The sequence below is a fragment of the Schistocerca americana genome, chromosome 8 (genome assembly GCF_021461395.2).
Source record: "Schistocerca americana isolate TAMUIC-IGC-003095 chromosome 8, iqSchAmer2.1, whole genome shotgun sequence".
Lineage (NCBI taxonomy): Eukaryota > Metazoa > Arthropoda > Insecta > Orthoptera > Acrididae > Schistocerca > Schistocerca americana.
In genome coordinates this window covers 385,422,035-385,447,468 of record NC_060126.1, presented here as the reverse complement: position 1 = coordinate 385,447,468, position 25,434 = coordinate 385,422,035, and the positions used below count along the sequence as shown (strand labels likewise).

Genomic DNA, 25,434 nt, shown 5'->3' with positions numbered 1-25,434 from the left:
GAATAGTGTGATATGGCATCGTCTCCCAAAAACAGTGTTTGTCGGAATTAATACACTACATTTTGGTGTGTATGATGCTGTGGCAACCTACAATCTTGGAAATATAACTAAATGCCAGGTCCTTCAAAAGTTGGGTATGTGTGTTGGTTCCCGTACGGTACGTGCTATGTTCTTTTTAGATCAGCACAGACTAAGGCATGCTGATAATATAATCAAGACATTAGTGAAAAAAGCAAGACAGGTGCAGAGGGGTGCCAAAAGAAGACTTGAAGATGATTATGAAGACTGTGAAGGGGGTATTAGCTACGGATCAGGAATGTTTTAATCTTCTTTCTCCGTTTCCCGTAAGTTTACTTTTTACTTCATCTAGGAACATTATCTCAGGTACTGGTCAACCTAGAAGTCTGAAATTTTTATGACGTAGTGACATAGGTCCCTATTACATACTGAAACAACGATTTTTTAATTACTTGATTTACAAAAGACTTAGGGGTGATAGTCTAGTAAAAAGCGATGGAAAAAATTTACTTAAAAATAAATGTACAATATCTCTGTAAGAAAATACTTTGACAATAAACTGTTGTTTCAGTATTGTTGTAACATATGAATGCACATACAGTAAAATTTTTACCTCTCTGTCTCCAGTAGTTTGTGAGAAAATGTTCCCTATAGTAGGCATATATTAACATTGCGGGGATAGGTGATTCCGTATCCCCTTAATTAAAGAATGTGATTCTGAGCTAAGTAACATATTAAGCTATCTGTGTAACCAGTCGTTTATCAGTGGAATATTTCCCGAATGGCTGAAATATGCTGAAGTTAAGCCACTGTTTAAGAAGGGAGATAAAGAAATAGCATCAAATTTCCGTCCAATTTCACTGTTGCCAGCATTCTCAAAAATTTTCGAAAAAGTAATGTACAGTCGTCTTTATAACCATCTTATCTCAAATAACATACTGTCAAAGTCACAGTTTGGATTTCTAAAAGGTTCTGATATTGAGAAGGCTATCTACACTTACAGTGAAAATGTACTTAATTCATTAGACAAAAAATTGCAGGCAACTGGTATATTTTGTGATCTGTCAAAGGCATTTGACTGTGTAAATCACAATATCCTTTTAAGTAAACTAGAATATTATAGTGTAACAGGAAATGCTGCAAAATGGTTCAAATCTTATATCACTGGCAGGAAACAAAGGGTGTTATTAGGAAAGAGACATGTATCAAGCTATCAGGCATCATCCAACTGGGAACTAATTACATGTGGGGTCCCACAAGGTTCCATTTTGGGGCCCTTACTTTTTCTTGTGTATATCAATGACCTTTCATCAGTAACATTACCAGATGCCAAGTTTGTTTTGTTTGCTGATGATACAAACATTGCAATAAATAGCAAATCAAGTGTAGTCTTAGAAAGATCAGCCAATAAAATATTCGTAGACATTAATCACTGGTTCCTAGCCAATTCTTTGTCACTAAACTTTGAAAAAACACACTACATGCAGTTCAGAACTTGTAAGGGGTGTCCCAAGAGTATATGTCTAACATATGATGACAAGAAGATAGAAGAAGTGGACGGTGTTAAATTCTTGGGATTACAGCTTGATAATAAATTCAACTGGGAGGAGCACACCACAGAACTGCTGAAGCGTCTTAACAAATCTCTGTTTGCAATGCGAATTTTGTCAGACATAGGGGATATAAAAATGAAAAAGCTGGCATACTATGCTTACTTTCATTCCATAATGTCATATGGGATTATTTTCTGGGGTAATTCATCAAGCCAAGCTAAAGTTTTCCAGGCACAAAAACGTGCAGTAAGAATTATATGTGGTGTGAACTCAAGAACATCCTGCAGAAGCCTGTTTAGGGAACTAGGGATACTAACTACAGCTTCCCAATATATTTATTCCTTAATGAAATTTGTCATTAAAAATATATCACTTTTTCAAACCAACAGCTCAATTCATGGAATCAATACTAGAAATAAGAATAATCTTCACAAGGATTTAAAGTCACTTAGTCTCGTACAAAAAGGTGTGCATTATTCAGGAACACACATTTTCAATAACTTGCCAGCAGCCATAAAAAGCTTAACAACCAATGAAATTCAGTTTAAGAGAAGCCTAAAGGATTTATTGGTGGCCAACTCCTTCTACTCCATTGATGAATTTCTGAGGAAAACCAACTGATTTGTATATAAGTACAACATAACTTCTGCACAATTTCAGTGCAGTAATGTGTTCACTGAAAATTTGTTTGTGTGTGTGTGTGTGTGTGTGTGTGTGTGTAAGTATAATCTAACTTCTGCACCATTTCAGTGCAGTAATGTGTTCATTGTAAATAAGTATTACAGTAGTTGTATTACATGTTTCTTACCTTATAAATAAATATAAAACTTTTTTATTTTAAATTCAGTGCAATAGTATTTGTAAAATGACTCTTAGTGTTCATTAAAAAATGACGATCATTCCACTTGGGACCTGTGGAATGGTACATTAGCTTATTTGTTTTAGTTTAAATATTTGTCATGTATTGTTGTTTTTCTGACATGTTCCACATCCTGGAGAACCTCCTCACTACGGATCAATTGGAATGAAAGTAAATCTAATCTAATCTAATCTAAGGAAACTGACCATTCCTAAAGGAAAAATTACAAATATGGCTAAGTGCAGGGTTAAGACATGCAGCACACTACTTTAATATTCTGCTAGGCAATCCATTATATCAATTAGTCGTTATCCTTCAGTGATTTAATTACTGACCCACTCTCCCCCTTGTCTGTATCACAGAGGAGTATATCAGATATCAATCTCAGAAATGGATTTGGCAAGACAGTTATATGATTCCCTGTAGAAACTAAATTTATATTTAATTCACCAGCAATGCTCAGAAAATAATTGTTAAATACTGTACATGTATCTGATTTATCAGTGACATAAATATTTTTACTATGAACTGACTTTATATCGTCGACCTTGTGCTGCTGACTAGACACTTCCTTCACAACTGACCATATGGTTTTAATTTTATCCTGTGAATAAGCTATTTTATTTGCATACCACATACTCTTTGCCTTCCTAATAACATTTTTAAGCACCTTACAATACTGTTTGTAATGGGCTACAGTAGCTTGATTGTGACTACTTCTAACATCCTGATCTAATTCCTGCTCCGTTCTACATGATACTCCTATCCCACTTGCAGCCACCTAGGCTGCCTATTACTGCTAGTATCCCGTTCAGGATGTTCTAATGGAAAGCAATTCTCAAAGAGCATGAGAAATGTGTTAAGGAAAGTATTATATTTATCATCTATGTTGTTGCACTATAAACATCCTGACATTCTTGTTCCTTGACGAGGTTTAAAAAACTATAGTGCTGTTGGATTAACTTTACTAATTAGTTTGTAATTATATGTTACATTTGTTTGAGTCCAAAACCTTTTAGTGTCAAAATTTGTGCATCATGGTCTGAAAGGCCATTCACCCTTGTACTAACAGAATGCCCATCTAGTAATGAAGAATGAATAAAAATATTATCTGCAGCTGTGCTACTGTTCCCCTGCACCCTAGTTGGAAAAAATGCATCAGATCATATGAATTTAGGAGATCCACCAACATCCTTTTTCTTGCACCATCATGCACAAAATTTATATTGAAGTCACCACATATAACTAATTTCTGGTACTTCCTACAAAGTGAATTAAGAACCCTGTCTAGCTTGAGCAGAAATATGCTGAAGTTAGAGATGGGGGACCTATAAACAACAATAATTAAAAGTTTAGTTTCACTAAATTCGACTGCTCCTGCACAACATTCAAATATCTGTTCAGTGCAGTGCCACGATACGTCTATGGACTCTAAAGGAATACTGCTTTTTATGCACATTGCCATTCCCCCACTCCGCAAGGAACTCCTTGAAAAACAGCATGCGATGAATCAAAATGCCACCATCATTTTCGAACAAACAGAAGCTGGATTCACCTGAAAACACTATCTGATGCCATTCCTGTCCCCAGTGACATTGTTCCATACACTACTGCCGTCTAGCACATTTCTGCACATTTGTCAAAGGTAGACGGAGAAGTGGATGACGCGCATGTAACCCATGCCGTAGTAAATGGCTACGGAATGTCACCTGTGATAGTGTATGATATGTTCCACTGTTCTACTATTGCACTAGAGCCAAGGAGGACACACATCTGTCCTGCAATGCCATTTGGATGTGGTGTCTATCTTTTTTGGGGGAGGGAGGAGGGGGGGGGGGACTGGTGTCGTGGCCTGATTGATCTCGTCTTTTTTCTATGGCCTTCCGTGAACCATTCTGCACACATCCATTGCACTGCTGCAACACTTCACCACACATGAGCAGCAATGTCCCAGAAGGATGCATCACATTCTCTCATGCCAGTAACATGTTCTCTTTCAAACACACTGATCTGACAGTACAGTTCGCAAATACATCTGCAAAGCACCCAGCACATCTGCTCAAGTCACAATGATCCATTACCTTTGGTTTATAGTGACAACAAGAGCCGCAGACACATTTTAACAGTAGGTTGTGTTGCACTGTGATATTAATGTCGATCTTGAACCTGCCAGTTGACGGTTCAAATGCTAATCATTTCTGCAGAACATATTAATGTACACGTTCTGCGAATATGAACGTCTGGTTGTTCAAGATATTCTTGTTTCTTCTGAACATGTGTGTATTATCCACACACAAAGTGTGTCCTTTACTTAGTCCTGACTTCGATAACTCCATCTCAACAGCTTCAGACACATTGCAATCAAAATCTGTTTTGTTGTTTTGTGAATGTATTTCAAAGTTATAGCAACACTCCAATGCTAACTCGTATATTTTATAGAAGTTTAGGTCTGTATCAAATCTCCCCTTAAATTTCATCAAAGACTCATAAATCACAGTGCTCTCTTTCATTACATACACTACTTTGAATCATCTGTCTTGTCAGACATATCGTTATTTGTAGAACATAAAAACCTAGTCATTTGCAAATATTTTCAGTGGCATAGCTTTCCTAAATATTGGTGATGCTATGATGGCTGTTGCATATCAGTAAATTTGAATTTTTTGTGTTTTTACTGAGCCATTATTATGCATAACGCAAAAGTACATTTTAATTTCATTACAATTTACAGGGATCCATGTTTTATCTGTTTTCTTTTGGGCCTTTTTCACTGATTATTGTTCTGTGCACCAATTCATTTTCAAGACAATATTCCAAAACACACTGCCTAACAGTATGTAAAAAATCTAACTGTCTTGTACTTCTGCCTAACAACTCTAAAACCGGTGCTCTTGTGCCAGGAGTCTGCGTATACGCTCATATTTTTGGCTAGTTATTTTCTTCTTTCAAAACAAACTGCTTCAGTGACTGATAATGTCTTCATCATTGGTGTCATTTTCAATGATTTAATCTTCTGGAATGTTTTCATACAGGAAACACAATACTGCTCCCATTATTATCGACAGGAGCTACTGAACAATTGTCTACAATAACGACATACTTTTCACCATCATCAATGTTCTTTTTAACTGATATGACAGGTGTATGGGTTGTTTAATTCTTTTGAGGAATTTCAACCAATACATGTGAATACAATGAAGGAGCACACATTACTGGAGTGAGAGAATACTGAGAACTGTTTAACCACGAGTTCAATTCATGTTGCTGTCGTTTGTCTCTCTTGTTTATGTGTGGTCCACACAAAATATCACAAGGCATATTCATGCTCCTTAGTTATGGCCCAAGTCCCTTCCCATAAGTCTCACACATTGTTGTAGGCCAAGGGGTTAACCCTTAACAGTTTACAGCTTTTTGCGTTTTTCTTTCTTTCTTCTTTTTTTTTATTTATTTATACACTTAATTAGACCTCAAGACCAGGAAAGAAACTTTCAGCAAACCTGTTCTACCTAGCCATACCTTAGGTGCAACCACAACGGAAGAGTATTGTTGTGAGGCCAGACAAACATACGGTTCCTAAAGGGGGCAGCAGCCTTTTCAGTAGTTGTAGGGCCTACAGTCTGGACAGTAGACTGATCTGGCCTTTTAGTATCAATGAAACAGCCTTGCTGTGCTGGTATTGTGAACGGCTGAAAGCAAGGGGAAACTGTAGCCGTAATTTTTCCTGAGGGCATGCAGCTCAACTATATGGTTAAATGACAATGGGATCCTATTGGGTAAAATATTCTGGAGGTAAAATAGTACCCCATTCAGGTCTCCAGGCAGGGACTACTCAGGAGGGTGTGTTCAGGAGAAAAAACTGGTGTTCTACTCATCAGAGTGTGGAACGTTAGCTCCCTTAATCGGGCAGAAGGTTAGAAAATTTAAAAAGGGAAATGGGCAGGTTCCTGTTAGATATTCTGGGAGTTAGTAAAGTTCAGTGGCAGGTGGAACAGAACTTCTGGTCAGTGGAATACAGGGTTATAAACGCAAAATCAAATAAGGGTAATGCAGGAGTAGGGTTAATAATGAATAAGAAAATAGGAATGCAGGTAAGTTGTTATGAACAGCATAGTAAACGCATTATTGTGGCCAAGATAGACATGAAGCCCCACACCCACCACAACAGTACGAGTTTCTAAGCCAATAAGCCCTTCCAATGATTGAAAGATGGAAGAAATGTATGATGAGATAAAAGAAATTATTCAGATAGTTACAAAAGATGAAAACTTAATAGTGATGGGAATTCGACAGCATGAAAAGGAAGATAAGGGAAAATAGTAGATGAATATGGACTGGGAGAAATGAATGAAAGAGGAAGCCACCTGGTAGAGTTTTGCACAGAGCAGAGTTTGATTATTGCTAACACCTGGTTTAAGAATAAAGACAGACATGTGGAAGAGACCCAGAGACACCGGAAGGTTTCAGATTGATTTATATAATGCTAGGACAGAAATTTAGGAACCAGATTTTAAATTTTAAAACATTTCCAAGGGCAGATGTGGACTGACTTATTTGTTATGAACTCTACATTACAACTGCAGAAATTTCAAAAAGCTAGGATATATTGACAGAAATAGTTGTTGGTGAGAATTTCAGAGGGACCATTAGGCAACGTTTGACAAGAACGGGGGAAGCAATGCAGTAGAAGATGAATTGGTAGCTTTAAGAGATGAAGTAGAAAGGGCCACTGAGGATCAAATAGGTAAAAAGACAAGGCCAAGTAGAAATCCTTGAATAACACATAAGATACATAAGATGTTGAATTTAACTGACAAAAGGAGAAAATATAAACACGCAGTAAAGGAATCAAGCAAAAGGGAATACAAATGTCTAAAAAAGGGTGTGACAGGAAGTGCAAAATGGCTAAACAGGAGTAGCTAGAGGACAAATTTAAGGATTTAGAAGCATATTTCACTATGGGAAAGATAGATACTGCTTACAGGAAAATTAAACAGGCCTTTGGAGAAAAGAAGAAGCTATATGAACAACAAGAACTCAAACGAAAAACTAGTCATGAGAAAAGACAAGAAAGATGGAAGGTGGAAGGAATACATAGAGGTCTATATATGGGAGCTGAACTTGCATGCAACATTATAGGAACAGGAAAGGACATAGATGAAGATAAGATGGGAGACACAATACTGCAAGTAGAATTTGACAACACACTGCAACACCCAAGTCTAAACAAGGCCCAGGAGTAGCCGACGTTCCGTCAGAAATACTGTTCAGTTTGTGTTCCAGAGAAATGTAGGAACACATGAGGCAATATTGGCCCTATGACTTCTCTTAGAAGATAGGTTATAGTATTTATAGCCTTTGAGAAAGCTTTTGGCAATGACGACTGGAAAACTCTTTGAAACTCTGAAGGAAGCAGAGATAAAATACAGGGAGCAAAGGTTATTTACAACTTGTACAGAAATCCGACAGTAGTAGCAAGGCTCAAGAGGCATGAAAGGGAAGCAGTATTTGAGATGGAGTGACACGGGGTTGTAGCTTATCCCCTATGTTATTCAATATGTACACTGAACAAGCAGAAAAGGAAACCAAAGAAAAATCTGAAATAGGAATTAAAGTCCAGGGAGGAGAAACACATACTTTGAGGTTTGCTGATGACATAATTCTGTCACAGACAGCAAAGAACTTAGAATAGTTTAACGGAATGGGCTTTGTCTTGAAAGGAGTATATAAGATGAACATCAACAAAAGAAAAACCAGGATAATGGTTGAATTAAATAAGGTGATGCTGTATAAATTAGATTAGGAATGAGACACTGAAAGTAGTAGACAAGTTTTGTTATTTCGGCAGCAAAATAACTAGTGATGGCTGTTGTAGACAGGATATAAAATATAGACTGGCAATGGCAAGAGCAGCATTTCTGAATAAGAAAAATTTATTAAAACTGAATATAGATTTAAGTGTCAGGAATTTTTTCCTGAAAGTATTTGTAAGGGCTGTAGCTATGTATGGAAGTGAAACAGGGACGATAAATAGTTTAGACAAGAAGAGAATAGAAGCTTTTGAAGTGTTGTGCTACAGAAGTATGCTGAAGATTAGATAGGTAGCTCATGTAACTAACAAGGAGGTACTGAGGAGAAAAGAAATTTGTGGAACAACATAATTAGGAGAAAGGATAGGACACATTCTGAGACACCTTAGGATAACCAATTTAGCACTGGATGGGAGTGTGGGGAGTAAAAATCAGAGGGAGAGGGGGGGTTGGGTTGTTTTGGGGAAGGAGACCAGACAGCGTGGTCATCGGTCTCATCGGATTAGGGAAGGACGGGGAAGGAAGTCGGCCGTGCCCTTTGGAAGGAACCATCCCGGCATTTGCCTGGAGCGATTTAGGGAAATCACGGAAAACCTAAATAAGGATGGCCGGACGCGGGATTGAACCGTCGTCCTCCCGAATGCGAGTCCAGTGTCTAACCACTGCGCCATCTCGCTCGGTCAGAGGGAGACCAGGAGATGCATACAGTATGTGAATTCAGAAGGATATAGGTTTTAGTAGTCATTCGGAGATGAAGATGCTTGTACAGAGTAGAGTAGCATGGACAATTGCATCAAACCAACCCTAGAACTGAAAATCACAACTAGCAGTTACAGAATCAAAAGCTACATTAAACAAGTGATTGTATGCAAACCGTAGCGTTAAAGATGACATCCTAAACTGAATTTTAACAAAAAATGAAGAATGGAAAGGTTGAAACTGAAATGGCCAAAGTTTTATTTTGTCAAGATATGGATTCACACACATTAAACTGTGAATAAATGCTAGAAAAAATGACAGTGTGAAAGTGTTGTTGAACAAATACACTGATCAGTGGCACCTGTTGCTAAGTGTTTAATGCATATCCATGTTCCATTTCTACAAGTGAATCTTCTATTTTTTTAAATAGTTATACTGAAAAATCAAAAAAGCCAAACAATAGTTATCTTTCACGTACTATCTGTTATGTACTCACAATGAATGGGCAATCCCTGGAGTCAATTAGAACTTGATAGAAGGTCTGTGTCTGACCTTTTACATCTGAAGATGGCGATCCAGGAGATGGCACACTCCTGTATAGACAAAAAATTACTTTATTACATAAGCGCCCATGAAATTATTTCTTGAACTATATTAACCCACTAAAGAAGAGTGTAATGGATACATCACAGCAAACATGTGCTGGCTTACTGCTGCATGTGGATATTTCACTGATTTCTATTGTTGCCTTTAGTGGAAGGTTCTGCTTGTTCAGTTCAGCAATATTTGATCCACAAAAGATAGACTTACAATTTTATGCATGCTTCTAAAAGCAAATAATACTGTCAATGAAACCTTAATATGAAACAGATCTAAAAGCCATTGAAGTATTTTAAATAATGATATAGTTGATTTTTCCTACAGGCTGCACATCATACTTTAAGATGGCCTAGCGGTAGGGGAAATAGTCCACTTATTTAAGGAGGGCATTGAGTGGTACTAGTCATTAATGACACTTTCTGCATGTTGTGGTAAGTAGTGCCTGGCAGGCTTGTAAGATGATGGATAGGAAAATGAAAAAAACTTGACTACAGGAGAGAAATAGTTCTGAAATACCTCACTATGTACAATACTTGTGTAAAATCTGTGAGACCGATGATGATGATGATGAAATGATGCAGACAACACACACATCCAGTCCCCGAGCGGAGAAAATACCCGACCCGGCCGGGAATCGAACCCGAGACCCCATGATCCAGAGGCAGCAACACTAGCCACTAGACCATGAGCTACGGACAGTGAAACCAATGGTGCTGTGACAAATAGATCAAAGACTCAGGATGGCATGCACTGTGATCAAAGTGGTAAGCTCCTCACAGAGGTTAAAAATAAGAAGAGAAGGGGATTGCAAATGAAGGTTGTGAAAGCACTGATGTATGCTCCTGATGGAGACTTGTGTATGAAAAGTAATATTCCTTCAAAAACAATAATTATTTATTATCATGTAACTACAATTGTCATGTTTCAACTTTCATATCTACTGTGCTGTAAAAGTGTGTTGTTGTTGTTGTTGAAGTGTGTTATTGAATACTTATATTCACATACTAGCCATAAATTTACACTTGATCATACAAAAGTGTTTATGGTTGAAATTTAAGTTGTGATTCTTGAGTTTCTCCCGGCGTATTTGATAATCAAAATATCCACGGGTGCACTGCCGGTCTACAGTGTCCAACGGGCACAATATTTCGACAATCATACATGTCGCCATCATCAGGTGAACTGACGGATTCTTGAGTTTCTCCCAGCGTATTTGATAATCAAAATATCCACGGGTGTACTGCCGGTCTACAGTGTCCAACGGGCACAATATTTCGGCGATCATACATGTCGCCATCATCGGTTCACCTGATGATGATGGCAACATGTATGATCGCCGAAATATTGTGCCCGTTGGACACTGTAGACCGGCAGTACACCCATGGATATTTTGATTATGAAATTTAAGTTGTCCACCATGTTACACTGGAGTCAATCGTATTACTGCTCACAAAAATAAAGGACACTTTCAGTGTGAGTGTAACTGAGCAACGTACATCTTACTAACACTCAGTACATGCCTAAAACCACACAAGAAAATGTGCTCTATGTTATTCCTAGGATTTCAGATGTGGAAGAGGCACTCTAAGCTATGATGTGGAGTTAAGGGCAGACCACCAGTAAGAAATACCTAAATATTGCAGTTCTTTGTATAGTGACTTCATAGTATAGTGGCTCAAGCAACTGCATGATGGCTTTTTTGTTTTAGTATTTTTATTTGCTTAATCTATCCATTTAATATCTGCCTATGTATCTGCAAAGGAGCTGAGGTCTCATACAGAATGAGGTCAGCTGAAAAGAGAAATCTCACTCTGTTCTGTATACCACTCGTGCATCATAAATGATGTGTACTGGAAACTGATCCTGCTAGAAACATTGATCCCTCAGGACGTGAATGCTGCACTGATGGGATCATAATGTTACCCAGGATATAAGTATGCAGGGCAGCATCAAGTCATCCATCTATCCTGTGAAGCAACCTGAGTCCCCAGGAACACACGCAGCCCAAACTGACAGACACATGGCCAATACATGGCCAATGTGAGATGACTTGCAGAAAAATTTGGGTTTGAAATGGACACTGTGCAGCCTATACACTCCTACTGGACAATTATTCACTAAGGAAAAATGTTTATTTGTTAACAAATATTACATTACACTAGTCATGATAGTTATTTTCTTCAGAAAATGCTGATCAGTAGAGTCTATAATCATCATCACTGTGGAGTTTCCTCTATGATGGCCACATGTTTTCTTTGTAGTCTAGTCTCCTGACGCAGACGCTAAACATTGTCAACTGACCCGTTAACTGGAGCAGGCTTTCAAGTGCGCCACATTTAAAAAAGGTTCTGCTGCAAAGCGTTTACAAATTCGTTAGACTGGACTAGTGGCTTTACATGGCCAAATCCAGTTTACTCATGTCCATTGTATTCACTAGGCTCACAGTGCACTTGGTAAAACTATACTGTGCCTCTGTCTCTAACACTACCACATTTCCTTACTTCACTAGAGCAAAGACACACTCACAAAAAGCCTGCTGGCAAGGCACAGCTCGTGAATAAAGCAGCTGTGTTCAAAGCGAGACAGTTTAGGCATCTAATCTGGAACTGAGTACTATCAATGGCTATTGCAGAACAAATGATGTGATGACAGACATAATTCACTACATCTGACTGTTATTCAGTGCAGTCATGTGATAAATTACTCCATAATGACACCACCCTACAGGTAATTTAATCCTATGAAGCAGTTACGCAGTCTAGTCTCTAAATGTGTCCCTATATAGGGAACATATAACTGGGCACTGGTGTTTTTAAAATTTGAGCACTATTACCTTCAACTGGTGAATTGGCACAGCAACTAGAACAATAACTTATTTACTAGGATGTCAAGGGTTCGACTGCCTCCACTCTTGTTTTTTATTTGGATAATTACAATTATTTATTAAAACTGAAGATTGACTTTACCATGTGTAATAATTACAGGATTGGTTGGTTGGATTAAAAGAGGGGGAAAGGGACCAAATTACGAGGTCATCAGTTCCTTGTTCCAAATAAAACAATGACAAGTGTGAGAATAAAACAATGACAAGTGTGACAATAAAACAAACGAGACTGACAACTCGAAACGGAACGAAAAGAACGACGAAGGACAACAAACATGTAAATGGACAAAAGGAGACAAGAAAACCACAGAAACAGGATGAAGAGATTAAAACAACAAAGCAGATTATCATGGTTGGGTGACCGTGAGAATAAAAAAAGGAGAAGACTGTCACTCTACAACACATTAAAACCTCCACCCTAGAAGCACTGGGGTAGAGGACACAGAGGGACAAAGGACATGGGCTAAAACTTAGATCAAATCATAAAACTCACCCTCACGAATAAAACGTAAAACTAAATAAGCGACGAGGTGGTGTCAGATAAAATTAGCGGCAACGAGTACAGTAACCCAAGATTTCGTCGCTGGGCAGTCTAAGTGGGACAGTGCACTAGAATATGGGCCACTGTCAACCGTGCTGCACTGACACTCAGGCGGGTCTTCATGGCGCAGGAGGTAACCGTAGGTCGCCCAAGCGCGACCAATGTGGAGCTGGCAGAGGACAACTGATTCCCTACATGAAGCCCGCATGGAAGTCCTCCACACATTCATTGTCTCCTTAATAACAAGCAGTTTGTTGTGTGTACTATTATGCCATTCCATTTCCCAAAGCAGAAAAACCCTACAGCATAAGTCACTACGCAGGTGATGTTCAGAGATTCCCATCTCCAGAAGCGGTTTCAACGTAGCCTGCTTGGCCATCCTGTCAGCAAGTTCGTTGCCTGTGATGCTGACGTGCCTGAGTTCCACGCAAACACCACCAAATGACGGGACTGGTCCAGGGCAGAGATGGACTCCTGGATGGGTGCCAACAAAAGGTGGCGAGTGTAGTGCTAGTCAATAGCTTGTAGGCTGCTCAAGGAGTCAGTACACAGAAGAAATGATTTCCCAGGGCATGAACTGATAAATTGAAGTGCACGAGAGATGGCCACCAGCTCTGCAGTTAATAGACTGCAGCCATCGGGCAAGGAATGCTGTTCAAGACAGCCTCTGTGGACGTGGGCGAAGCCAACATGACCATCAGCCACCGAGCCGTCGGTATAAACCACTTCAGAGCCCCAGAACACGTCAGGAATCGAGAGGAAGTGACAGCAGAGAGCAGCATGAGTAACTGAGTCCTTTGGGTCATGTGGAAGGTCCAGACGAATCTGCGGCCTAGGTGAACACCAAGGAGGTGTATGTGGACAGACCTGGATGAGAGGTGATAAAGGGAAGGACTCCAGCTCAGACAGAAGGGATCACACGCAAATTGCAATTGTTAGACTCGATCTGAGCCACCGATGCAGGAGATTAACTGCCACGGGTAGAAAAAGGAGACGGTAATTCGGATCCTCAGAAGAACTACGAATGTGTGCAACATAACTGGCCAGCAGTTGTGCACGTCTGATCTGCAATGGAGGGACTCTGGCCTCCACCGGGACACTGGTCACTGGATTCATTCTAAAAGCTCCCATCACTAGGCAAACGCCACAGTGGTGCACTGGGTTGAGTACACGCACTGCTGAGGGCACTGCCGAAGCATAAACCAGACTCCCATAGTCAAGGCGGGATTGAACAAGGGTTTTGTAGAGCTGCAGCAGAGCAGAGCGATCTGCACGCCAGTTGGTGTTGCTCAGGCAGCGGAGGGCATTGAGGTGCTGCCAGCACTTCTGCTTAAGCTGACGAAGGTGAGGAAGCCTAAGCAATCGGGCATCGGAAACCAGTCCTAAGAATCGATATGTCTCCACTACAGTGAGTGGATCATCATTAAGGACTTAGCGGCCGAAAACTGGAAGCCATGGGAGAGAGCCCATGAATGCATGTTGTGGATGGCTCCCTGTAGGTGCCGCTCAGTAACACCAATACTGGTGGGGCAGTACGAAATGCAGAAGTCGTCTGCATACAGTGAGGGGAGACGTATGACCCTACAGCTGCTGCTAGACTGTTAACGGCCACTAAAAATAGTGATACACTCAATACAGAGCCCTGTGGGACCCCATTCTCCTGGATATGGCGGGAACTGCAGGTGGTCGCTCATGTCGGCACCAATGATGTGTGTCGCTATGGATCGGAGGAAATCCTCTCTGGCTTCCGGCGGCTATCTGATTTGGTGAAGACTGCCAGTCTCGCTAGCGGGATGAAAGCAGAGCTCACCATCTGCAGCATCGTCGACAGGACTGACTGCGGACCTTTGGTACAGAGCCGAGTTGAGGGTCTGAATCAGAGGCTGAGACGGTTCTGCGACCGTGTGGGCTGCAGATTCCTCGACTTGCGCCATAGGGTGGTGGGGTTTCGGGTTCCGCTGGATAGATCAGGAGTCCACTACACGCAACAAGCGGCTACACGGGTAGCAGGGGTTGTGTGGCGTGGGCTGGGCGGTTTTTTAGGTTAGATGGCCTTGGGCAAGTACAGAAAGGGCAACAGCCTCAACGGGAGCGGGGCAAAGTCAGGACATGCGGGGACCAAGCAGCAATCGGTATTGTAATTGTCAACTGTCGAAGCTGCGTTGGTAAAGTACCGGAACTTCAAGCGCTGATAGAAAGCACCGAAGCTGAAATCGTTATAGGTACAGAAAGCTGGCTTAAGCCAGAGATAAATTCTGCCGAAATTTTTACAAAGGTACAGACGGTGTTTAGAAAGGATAGATTGCATGCAACCGGTGGTGGAGTGTTCGTCGCTGTTAGTAGTAGTTTATCCTGTAGTGAAGTAGAAGTGGATAGTTCCTGTGAATTATTATGGGTGGAGGTTACACTAAACAACCGAACTAGGTTAATAATTGGCTCCTTTTACCGACCTCCCGACTCAGCAGCATTAGTGGCAGAACAACTGAGAGAAAATTTGGAATACATTTCACATAAATTTTCCCAGCATGTTATAGTCTTAGGTGGAGATTTCAATTTACCAGATATAGACTGGGACACTCAGATGTTTAGGACGGGTGGTAGGGACAGAGCATCGAGTGACATTATACTGAGTGCACTATCCGAAAATTACCTCGAGCAATTAAACAGAGAACCGACTCGTGGAGATAACATCTTGGACCTACTGATAACAAACAGACCTGAACTTTTCGACTCTGTATGTACAGAACAGGGAATCAGTGATCATAAGGCCGTTGCAGCATCCCTGAATATGGAAGTTAATAGGAATATAAAAAACGGGAGGAAGGTTTATCTGTTTAGCAAGAGTAATAGAAGGCAGATTTCAGACTACCTAACAGATCAAAACGAAAATTTCTGTTCCGACACTGACAATGTTGAGTGTTTATGGAAAAAGTTCAAGGCAATCGTAAAATGCGTTTTAGACAGGTACGTGCCGAGTAAAACTGTGAGGGACGGGAAAAACCCACCGTGGTACAACAACAATGTTAGGAAACTACTGCGAAAGCAAAGAGAGCTCCACTCCAAGTTTAAACGCAGCCAAAACCTCTCAGACAAACAGAAGCTAAACGATGTCAAAGTTAGCGTAAGGAGGGCTATGCGTGAAGCGTTCATTGAATTCGAAAGTAAAATTCTATGTACCGACTTGACAGAAAATACTAGGAAGTTCTGGTCTTACGTTAAATCAGTAAGTGGCTCGAAACAGCATATCCAGACACTACGGGATGATGATGGCATTGAAACAGAGGATGACACGCGTAAAGCTGAAATACTAAACACCTTTTTCCAAAGCTGTTTCACAGAGGAAGACCGCACTGCAGTTCCTTCTCTAAATCCTCGCACAAACGAAAAAATGGCTGACATCGAAATAAGTGTCCAAGGAATAGAAAAGCAACTGGAATCACTCAATAGAGGAAAGTCCACTGGACCTGACGGGATACCAATTCGATTCTACACAGAGTACGCGAAAGAACTTGCCCCCCTTCTAACAGCCGTGTACCGCAAGTCTCTAGAGGAACGGAGAGTTCCAAATGATTGGAAAAGAGCACAGATAGTCCCAGTCTCCAAGAAGGGTCGTCGAGCAGATGCGCAAAACTATAGACCTATATCTCTTACGTCGATCTCTTGTAGAATTTTAGAACATGTTTTTAGCTCGCGTATCATGTCATTTCTGGAAACCCAGAATCTACTATGTAGGAATCAACATGGATTCCGGAAACAGCGATCGTGTGAGACCCAACTCGCCTTATTTGCTCATGAGACCCAGAAAATATTAGATACAGGCTCCCAGGTAGATGCTATTTTTCTTGACTTCCGGAAGGCGTTCGATACAGTTCCGCACTGTCGCCTGATAAACAAAGTAAGAGCCTACGGAATATCAGACCAGCTGTGTGGCTGGATTGAAGAGTTTTTAGCAAACAGAACACAGCATGTTGTTATCAATGGAGAGACGTCTACAGACGTTAAAGTAACCTCTGGCGTGCCACAGGGGAGTGTTATGGGACCATTGCTTTTCACAATATATATAAATGACCTAGTAGATAGTGTCGGAAGTTCCATGCGGCTTTTCGCGGATGATGCTGTAGTATACAGAGAAGTTACAGCATTAGAAAATTGTAGCGAAATGCAGGAAGATCTGCAGCGGATAGGCACTTGGTGCAGGGAGTGGCAACTGACCCTTAACATAGACAAATGTAATGTATTGCGAATACATAGAAAGAAGGATCCTTTATTGTATGATTATATGATAGCGGAACAAACACTGGTAGCAGTTACTTCTGTAAAATATCTGGGAGTATGCGTGCGGAACGATTTGAAGTGGAATGATCATATAAAATTAATTGTTGGTAAGGCGGGTACCAGGTTGAGATTCATTGGGAGAGTGCTTAGAAAATGTAGTCCATCAACAAAGGAGGTGGCTTACAAAACACTCGTTCGACCTATACTTGAGTATTGCTCATCAGTGTGGGATCCATACCAGATCGGTCTGACGGAGGAGATAGAGAAGATCCAAAGAAGAGCGGCGCGTTTCGTCACAGGGTTATTTGGTAACCGTGATAGCGTTACGGAGATGTTTAATAAACTCAAGTGGCAGACTCTGCAAGAGAGGCGCTCTGCATCGCGGTGTAGCTTGCTCGCCAGGTTTCGAGAGGGTGCGTTTCTGGATGAGGTATCGAATATATTGCTTCCCCCTACTTATACCTCCCGAGCAGATCACGAATGTAAAATTAGAGAGATTAGAGCGCACACGGAGGCTTTCAGACAGTCGTTCTTCCCGCGAACCATACGCGACTGGAACAGGAAAGGGAGGTAATGACAGTGGCACCTAAAGTGCCCTCCGCCACACACCGTTGGGTGGCTTGCGGAGTATCGATGTAGATGTAGAACTATGGGAGGCACCAACTTGGACACGGAAAGTACGGAGCAACAGGAAATTCTGGATAAAAATCTGGAGCGGGCCACAGAGACCCCATCCGCATAATGTGGCATGGATATGATGTTGCCAGGTGGTGTTACACGCTTTGCGGGGATTTTTTTTAAAAAAAAAAAAAAAAAAAAAAAAAATGGACAGCAACAAGGTGATGGCATCTGGAAAAGGCTGTTCGGATGGCAGACTCAAGGGACACAACATTATCAGTGGTAGAGCGCCCCTGGCAGAAGCCGCCCTGACATGGAGCCAGTAGGCCACGTGACTCCAGGACCCAATCCAACCGCCGACACACCATACGTTCCAGCAGCTTACAAACACCGTTGGCGAGGCTGATGGGCTGATAGCTATCCACATCAAGTGGGTTTTTACCAGGTTTGAGCACCGGAATGATGGTGCTCTCCTGCCATTGCGATGGAAAGAAGCCATTGCACCAGATCTGGTGGATGATGACGAGGAGATGGTGCTTGTAGTCAGACAAGAGATGTTTAATCATCTGACTGTGGATCCGTTTCGGCCCATGAGATGTGTCGGGTCAATGTGCAAGTGCCCTGAGGAGCTCCCACCTCGTAAATGGGGCGTTATAGGATTCACTGTCGTATGTAGTGAACAAGAGAACCTTCCTTTCCATCTGCCGTTGAGGGTACGAAAGGCTGGAGGGTAGTTCTCCGACGCAGAGGCTCAAGCATAGTGCTCAGCAATCGCTTTTGTATCAGTACATAGCACACCATTGATGGTAACGCCAGGGACACATGTTGGTGTCTGGTACCCAAAAAGACGTCTGATCTTTGTCCAGACTTGGGAAGGTGACGTATGGCACCCAATGGCTGACACGTACCTCTCCCAACACTCCTGTTTCCATCATTTTATAAAGCTGGCATCATGGGCACGGAGCCACTTCAAGGCTATCAGATGGTCTAGGGAAGGGTGCCACTTATGTCCTGTAGAGCTCGCAGACGATCTGTAATTACCTCAGTGCTTTCTGGCGACCACCAAGGGACTGTCTTTTGCCAGGGGCACCCTAAAGAGTGAGAGATCGTGTTTTATGCTGCAGAAACGATTGTGGTAGTCACCTGCTCAACCATTACATCAATGTTACCATGTGGGGGACAGTGAGCGGTGACATCACAGGTGAAAGTTTCCCAGTCTGCCTTGTTTAAAGGCCATCTGGGCAGGCGTCTTTGGGCCTGATGCTGCGGCAGTGACAGAAAGATGGGGAAGTGGTCACTATCATACAGATCATCATGTGCTCTTCAGTGGATAGATGGGAGAAGTCCTGGGCTGCAAATTGATAAATCAAGGCCGAGTAACTACCTCGAGCCACAATGAAATGTGTGGCGACCCCAGTATTTAAGAGGCAGACGTCGAACCGAGACAGTAGAGTTTCGACATTTCTGCCAGTAAGCACAGTGTCAACCCACAAGGGGGGTTATGGACGTTAAAATCTCCCAAAAGTAGGAAAGGTTTAGGGAGTTCATCAATCAGTGCAGCTAATACATTCAGTGGTACTGCACTATCTGGAGGAAGATATACATTGCAGACAGTTATTTCCTATGTCATCCATATTCTGACAACCACAGCTTCAAGATGGGTTTGAAGGGGCACAGTTTCACTACAGACAGTTTAGGGCATAAAAGCAAACTCCACCTGACAGTAGTATAGTTGCTACGGTTCCTGTGATATCCCTTATAGCCATGGAGGACAGAGGTCTGCATTGATGGGAACCAGGTTTCCTGGAGGGCAATGCAGAAAGCAGGTGTAAAGCTTAACAGTTGCCGTAGCTCAGCCAGGTGGTGGAAAGAACCGCCACAATTCCACTGGAAGACATCATCATGAGACTGGGAAGGTATGGAACATTCACTGAGGCAGTTTACACCATAGGGTCACCTGCTGCTGACCTTTTGCCTGAGCAATCTATATCCATTGAATCTGAGGGTCCCACGAGATCCAGGTCCTCAGCGGACGCCAGAATCTCCACCCCATCCTCAGACGCAGAGCTTGTAGGTAACAGTGGTGTGGGTGCCACCGCAAGTTCGTTTTTAGGGAGTCTTCTTTTTCAATTTCTCACACTGTTCCTTGGGTTTCCCTGACTGGGAGGCCTTCACTGAATCAGTCTCCGGGACTGAGAATGAGCATGAAGCCCTACGACCAGTTGCTTTTGGGCTCTTCAGCCACTGGCAGGTGTCATTTTTCCCACTAGTAGAAACCTGGGAAGGGAGTGACTCAAGAGACCCCTTCCTAGTGAGAGGAGCTGAAGAATACTTACGCTTCTCTGGTTCAGAAGTGGGGACTTTTCATTTATTATTTAAGTTAAAAGTATCATCAAAGATAAAAGTGTCATCATCAGTATTAACAAATCCTAACGTCGTCTGATAATCTGAGAATTTCTCATTCTAATTATTTGGAATTTAAGCCAAACAAACCCTTCTTCAACTAACAAAGTATCTGCGCCATCGTTGAATTCATCAAGATGACTGACTTAGATCTCCTCCTGTAGATTACTGTATGGAAATGCTAGTTTTACATCACAGGTAGTTGTTTGCATATTTGTAGGGCAAGAATAAGAATCAGTCCAATTGATTTATAACATGCTACAGAACTAAAAGTTTCTGAATAGTCTTGTCATTCTTCTTGTTCAAATCCTGTTGCAACTGGTCTGGCTTTTAAAAAGCCAGACTAGTTGCCTGGTGACAAGTTACAAAGGTTTTACATTCTTTGGAAGTTCTACAAGACTCTTGAGTGTTCAATTTTACTAGCAATTTGTATTTCTCTACAGTTATTGTCTTTCAAGGCATCTCAAAGAAAAACGTCTTATCACCACCTACTATGCCAAAGTTTGCATCATTACTATGTTTCACAGGATCCATGTCTTTGTAAATCCGACAGGCTGCCTAAGGTTTCATTATCACATAGTTTTGGAGGCATTTTTTTGTACTCTTATGAGGCAAACGGATGTTGTATGACCAAAGATAGTCGACTGTATGGTATCTCATCGTGTGTATTGTAGACTCCCTAAACCAAAAGATATGAGAAAACGGGGGCATGTGAAGTTTAAAATCACTGGGAATTGTGCAACACTGCAATTATACCACACATTGCCAATATTACATCTACATACTTTTTATTGACAAAACCACATGAACAAACCTGTTTCCTCTCTTCCTGACAGACTCATCTCTATCATATACTCTGGCAAGCCATGGAAAAAGAACGACGCCACGGTAGCCAAATACTCTGTGAAGAAACAGTTGTCCTGTGTCATATTTTCCATCAGACTTTGGTTCTTCTAAGCGGCCAACCTCAGCTAGCCTGCAAAATTAATTAAATGATTATTACACCTCAACTCTCTGGTTTAAGATAAATAGGCATGTCACTACAACAAAAAAACCAACCAAGGTAGCAAATTTAACTGTTTTTATTTTCTCAACCACTAGTTCAAGCCGGCACCCATTTTACAAACATTATAATAGATAGTCGAAAAAGTCTATACAAAACTGTAAAAACTCCGTCAAAAATATTTACATATTATGAATTGCAAATGAACAGTTACAGTGCATACATACATACATACATTTGCATTTTTGGATCATTTTGACTACCTGCTACGATGATTTGAAAATGGATCCCAGTATGAAACTGGTCATTGAGTAAATAAAACAGTGAGGTTTGCAACGTGTGTGTGTGTGTGTGTGTGTGTGTGTGTGTGTGTGTGTGCGCGCGCGCGCGCGCCTATAACTTCAGAATTTTTAAATTTCTTACTGAAGAATTTCTAAACTCGATGTACACATGACGTGTCCAATACCACTGTACAGAGTAGGTCCATGGAGAAATAAAAATATTACTATTCCTACCTGAATGGTCCCACTGTTGTTTATCATAGAAAGTTACAGTATTTATAACACCACTGGCCTGTTAACAGTTAACATTTCTCGTATCCTGTAGCTTACTGAATGCTACTATGACACTTGAATTTAGATAACACAATAATTTACAGACGTACTGGTTAACTGAGTATGTTTCCAAATTTCTTTTCAGCTTATAGAATTGCCAATGTCTTTAGGTCTGCAGGGAGTCACTGAATATTTTTACAACAGATTACTGGACCCCATCTGAACCCTGGCAAGACACCTGAATTTTTTGTGTTTTATAGTGGTTGGGAAAAGAAAGAAAATTCAACTGGAACATTTTTCCCCCCATCACACACACCATCAACAAATAAATGCAATGAGCACATAAGTACTGTAAATATTTTGAAAATGCTTCAGCAAGATACACAGTTATTTACTTTGCAAAATATTCTCACTATTCCCTTTCACTACATGAATACTTTTCAGTTAAGGAGACTGTTTTCTAAACACTTGTATGAATCATCCCATAGGTTTTTGGGACTCATACCAAATATGACCGATATGGAATAATGAACACATAAATGAAGAACAGCAAAAATGGCCTCAGGTTTATCTGCTCACAACAGAGCCTCAATGAAATGCTCAACAACCAAAACTGGCAGATGCTTGAAGACATATATCAACTATCCTGCAAAAAAACGATGTGCTAAGTTGGCTGATTGATTTGTATCTTTATTCATCCGTAGAATGATACAAATTGTTTGGATGTCATCAACTGCTGTTTATCATCACATAAATGTACATAGATTCTTACAGTTTTTGCAGTTATTATAATTAGCCTTACAACATTTACAATTGTGCCATACAGTGTTAGTTAATACATGAAGTATTCATGAACATTAAGTAGCTATCTATAATTATATTAAATATTCATTTACAGTGCAACAGCTTTTACTTAACAGATATGTTTTTAGCTTTCGGATAAAGATATGAAGTGCATTTACACCATTAATTGCCTACAGCAGCCTGTTATACAGTTTTAGGCCATTGTCTACCATACTACTCGGGATTTTTTATTTTTTCTTGTTTATGTATAAGTCTTAACAATATCTAGTTCCATGGTCATGTAGTGAACTGTATGTTGTATACTTATGTAAATTTGCTAAAGCTTCAGGATCAATATTACAAGAAGAATCTAGAAACACACTACAGCCGTCTTCTTATAACACCCACAGCGACCGCAAAAACCAGATCAGATTAATCGCAATGTGCATTTAAGCAGCCACTTATTCCATGTTCTATGAATGAAGCAGGAAGAAACCCTAATACAAGGTATCATGGGAAGCACTACCTGCCATGCACTTTCTAGTTGTTTGCAGAGTATCACTGTATGCATAGAGTAATATTTAAGACAACACAGAATGAAAGTACGCCTATACTAATAACACACGTCTCGAAGACAAAATAAGAGAGAGGTAAACCTCAATGAAAAATATGGCAAACTGATCTTACTGATTGGTTTATCTATGCGTTTCTGCTTCTTATACCTCTAAATCTCAAGAAACTTCGACATACTATGTTTCACTTAGTGTATGACCATTTAAATATGTTTGTGGTTCCAGATCGTTAGTTTTATTTGATTCAACCTGTATCTGTGAGTGATTCCAGTCTAGGCAGCAGAATTACTGGCAGAATGCAGTAAAGTGGTCAGAAACATTAATATTAAAATTTAACAAAATGAGCCTTCAAAATAAGCGCCAGATCATGTGGAGCTCTTGTGTTATTAATTACATAGCAGTCACCATAATCGAAATAGGAAAGTATGAATACTCTTTGAGCTCTAGAAGAAGCAAAAGTTATTTGTGTATGGCTACGTATTGGAATCTGAAATTCTCTGGGAACTGGGGGCCATTTCGTACTCTATGAGCAATAAAAATTCACGGCGTTTTACACGTATTGTTTTTCAGACCTAAGATATTTCTGTGCCGTATAAACGCGAAAAAATAAGGGTTCGCATAGGTTATAAGTGTCCTCCAGTTAATCACTCACATGAAATGTATTTTATTACATAAAAGAGTATGTTTTCTTCAGTCTTCGGTATCTCATGGTAAAAGGTCTTACCATCCAAATTTATATATAACACGAAGTTATTTTACTGCTGATTTACGTAAAAGCTTTTAACCAAAATAATAATATCAACAGAAAGCGAAGAAGCCGATAATCTTTTGAGGTTATTTTAAACCGCCTTTACGTCGCTCGCATTTTTTTAGTCATAAAGCAACAGCAACACTACTGCGCAATTGTGGCAAAGTCGAATCTCTATAATTACCAGCAAAAATATAAATTAAACAATTGCGTTCACGTACCTTGTGTAGTTCACGCAATGTAAAGTTACAACACGTACAGGAACTTCTAAAACCTTTCGCCGCAAATACCTTGACAGCCCTACCATTACTTCCATTATGCTCTTTAGTGTTTGCGCTGCCAACTACACGTACTAAATCACATTTTTTGCAGTTAATTTACTTGGAAAAGTCATATTTTCACTGGAATTTTGATGAAGGTTGATCAAAACATTACATTAAAAATTTACTCTTTGGGCTTCATGCCAATTTTGTCAGCTTTCCGAAATTGCCCTCACACGTCATTAATTTACCTGTTACATGTACAGTGTTGGTTAAAAATTGCAGAACTTTTCTGTAATAAATTGCTGCTAATTTCAGTTACTCATTAACGATATTTTCACTCAATGAGCGTACCATTTATTTTGGTGTAATACAGCACCCTTTCACATAGATTCTAGAGTTTCCGTGCACTCTTATAAATTAATTACGAAGTAATGAAGACATTTCTAATTTCTCCGTACTGAAGGCTTCAGAGTCTCATGATTAAATCATTGTAGTGGTAATATTTAAGGGTTCTCAACATTAGCATGAGAAATAGATTTTTTAATCCCGCATTTTGGTGGGCTCCCACATCGTGAATCAGAATGTGGTAAAACTGCAGAAGGTTTCGGGTAGGGTTAACCGTAATGGTTCAAGACATTGCGCATGCTGCAGAAACTCTGCGTGAAACAAATACTCCAGAAATCAATTTCCAGCAGTCAAAATTGTACACAAGTATCGTATGTTATTGAAATGTTTGTGGGGGTGCAAGGAAGCACAAAGTTGTTCATGTGATGTCCAAATTGGCTATGAATTAACAGATGGGATGAGAGAAACCAGATCAAGAGAATGATTTATTGCAGGAATACCAATAGTAGTACAAAAAAAGATCAATGTATATTAAATACGGTGTGGTTCATTATATTTCCATGGCATTGTACCTTGTCTGTACAGTACGTTTAATTGCCAGATTTTGGTCTAAATCGTGTTGACAATACGCCATCATGCACAGGTATTTCTGTTTGATATTTTTATTTGTCTCACAATAGCCGTTGACATGACTGATTACAGCATTTTGCTGCAAGTGATTTATTCCCATGGAATAAGAGTACTGCTCATGGCTGGTTTAAAATTTATCTCAAAGACCGAGAACAATATGTTCAAACAAATGAGATCAAGCCTTCAGGAAGTGCCAGTACTAAACATTCTTCCATAAATATCATTTAAAAAATATGAATGTCTCAAGCCTTAGTCTTGATTTCCATATTGTTCTTATTT

The 25,434-nt window shown here is 40.4% G+C and overlaps 1 protein-coding gene across 1 annotated transcript in view; it reads right to left on the bottom strand.

Moving 5' to 3' along the window:
* The window catches only part of LOC124545356 (polymerase delta-interacting protein 2), a 64,016-nt gene extending 39,628 nt beyond the window's left edge, over positions 1 to 24,388 (bottom strand). The window contains exons 1-3 of the mRNA XM_047124259.1: positions 24,139 to 24,388; positions 21,072 to 21,233; positions 9,433 to 9,529 (exon numbers count right to left, since the gene is read on the bottom strand). Coding sequence (XP_046980215.1) covers positions 9,433 to 9,529; positions 21,072 to 21,233; positions 24,139 to 24,233 — 354 coding nt within the window. The 5' untranslated portion in view covers positions 24,234 to 24,388. The remainder of the gene's footprint in view (positions 1 to 9,432; positions 9,530 to 21,071; positions 21,234 to 24,138) is intronic.
* Between the last annotated feature and the right edge of the window lie 1,046 nt (positions 24,389 to 25,434).